The sequence below is a fragment of the Trypanosoma conorhini genome (assembly GCF_003719485.1).
Source record: "Trypanosoma conorhini strain 025E chromosome Unknown Tco_14.4_contig_00153, whole genome shotgun sequence".
Taxonomy (NCBI): domain Eukaryota; phylum Euglenozoa; class Kinetoplastea; order Trypanosomatida; family Trypanosomatidae; genus Trypanosoma; species Trypanosoma conorhini.
This window is the reverse complement of record NW_021704228.1, coordinates 2,367-4,232: the sequence shown is the minus strand read 5'-3', so window position 1 is coordinate 4,232 and position 1,866 is coordinate 2,367. Positions and strand designations below refer to the sequence as shown.

Sequence of the window (1,866 nt, the reverse complement as noted above, 5' to 3'; positions counted from 1 at the left end):
GGCACGGCCGCAGCCAACTTGTCTTTGTGTTGTTGCTGGGGCTGTGTGCGTCGCAGAGCGACACTCGCCGGCTGTGCGGCGGCGGCGGTGCGTGAGGTGGGGGGGAATGTGTTGTTCTGCGGCGGGGACATTGTGGGCCCGTGCCTCTCGTTTCCCCCTTGCTTTTTTGTGTGGCTGCGAAGACTTCGGCCTCAGTGCTGGCGAGCGGGCGAACAGACACACAGCCCAGTCGGGCGTAGGAAGAAGAGGGGGAAAAAATGTGGCGCTGCTTTCGGCGGGCCCCAATTCTCTCAGCGCGAGGCGCCGCGGTGCGACCGCGCGGGGCGTGCGGAGCGCCGCAGTTGCAGCTGCCCGCCGGGACCGGCGGCGCCCGCTGGCCGCCCGCTGGCGGGGTGGGTGGGATGCTGCACCGCACGGGCATTTGGATGGCGCCGCCGCGGCCAAAGTGGACCCTCGCCAGTCGCGTGGAGGACGTCCTGTTTGGGGGCGAAGGCGAAGTCCCTGAAGTCGAGCTGAGCGACGTCCCCCGCAGCGAATTGGGCGGCAGAGGAGTAGTGGCGGCCGACGAGAATGTCTCTCTTGAAAGTGTTCTTGCGCAGTCCGAGGCGGTTGCCACAGATGAGGATGACTTGGGCCTAACGCTGGCCTCGCCGTCCTACACGACCATAAATGAAGCAATTGAAGATGCACGCAGGCTTGCGGAGCGCGGGGTGGGCACCCTTCACGACTGGAGGGGCTTTGCACAGAAGGACGTCGCCTCTCCTACTGCAAGAACGAAACTCGACGCAGCCCTTGCCGCGGCGGTGGAGGCAGAAGGGGCCAGACAGGGAGAAAAGGCGGGGGCAGAGCGGGGGGCGGAAGTTGCCAGACGACGGCTGCCCGAGGACCTCTACGGCTCTGTGCTCAACGCGAGCTGGAGCCACGTCGTGGGGTTTCCCGAGGTGGACGAGTACGAGGAGGAGTTGGTGCGAATGGAGGTGAAGGAGGGCCAACGGCCAACGAAGTCGTGGAAGTACAAGCCTCGAGGCTTGAGTTTTGAACTTGATGACGCCGTAGAACAGTTCCGCCCACCACGCCCCAGGCTGATGGTGCTCTCTTCCGAGAAGGGGTGGCCGTACTCGCTGCGGGAGGGCACAGATCTTACCGACTGCTACGTCACCGCCGAGGCGGAGCGGGTGTGGAAACGCCTGGATGTCTTTCTGCGCGTGTTGTTCCGCCGTTCCATTAGAAGAGCGTCCAACGTGCGACGAGTTTTATTGCTTGGGACGCCCGGGATGGGGCAGTCGATGACTGTTGGCTCCTACCTCCTCTACAGGCTGCTCCACTACGACGCCAGGAAATTCCAGGTGGCTGTCTACTGCTTTGGGGGAGAGTTGGCGTACGTGTTTGACAAGACCACCCAGACGGTGACGGAGCACGAGGGTGCGGACAGTATTATCGCTGTTCTGGATGACTTGGCCCGGCGCGGAAAGAAGGGGTATATTATCTACGATGTGTCGGAGGAAGGAGCACCGCCGTCGTCAAAACTGCCGCCTGATGGGTGGGGCATGATTTTGCTGGCATCCCTAAAAAGCGGTAACTTCAACACACTGGCGATGCAACTGCACACCAGTCTCACCATCATGAACTGCCCTGACGAGAAAGAGGTGAAGGCGATGTGTGCCTGGAGGACGCGTGGCCGCCCCGCGCAGGAGCAAAGGAAGTACTGGGAGACTGTCCAGGACCGCATGTCTCAGGTGGGGCCGATGCCGCGTTACATCCTCACTGAGGCGGATTTCAACGAGGGCACTGAGGTGGTTAACAGCGCGCTGCAGGCGATTGACGCCTCGGTTGCCAGAGACTACTTTGATCTTGAAGAAGGGAACA

The 1,866-nt window shown here is 62.3% G+C and overlaps 1 protein-coding gene across 1 annotated transcript; it reads left to right on the top strand.

The window, feature by feature from the left end:
* Positions 1-257: 257 nt before the first annotated feature.
* Positions 258-1,865, top strand: Tco025E_03396 (putative retrotransposon hot spot (RHS) protein; the record flags this gene model as incomplete). The annotated part of the gene is made up of 1 exon (XM_029370314.1): positions 258-1,865. A coding segment is annotated over one exon (1,608 nt), but the record flags the coding sequence as incomplete, so codon positions are not given.
* Between the last annotated feature and the right edge of the window lies 1 nt (position 1,866).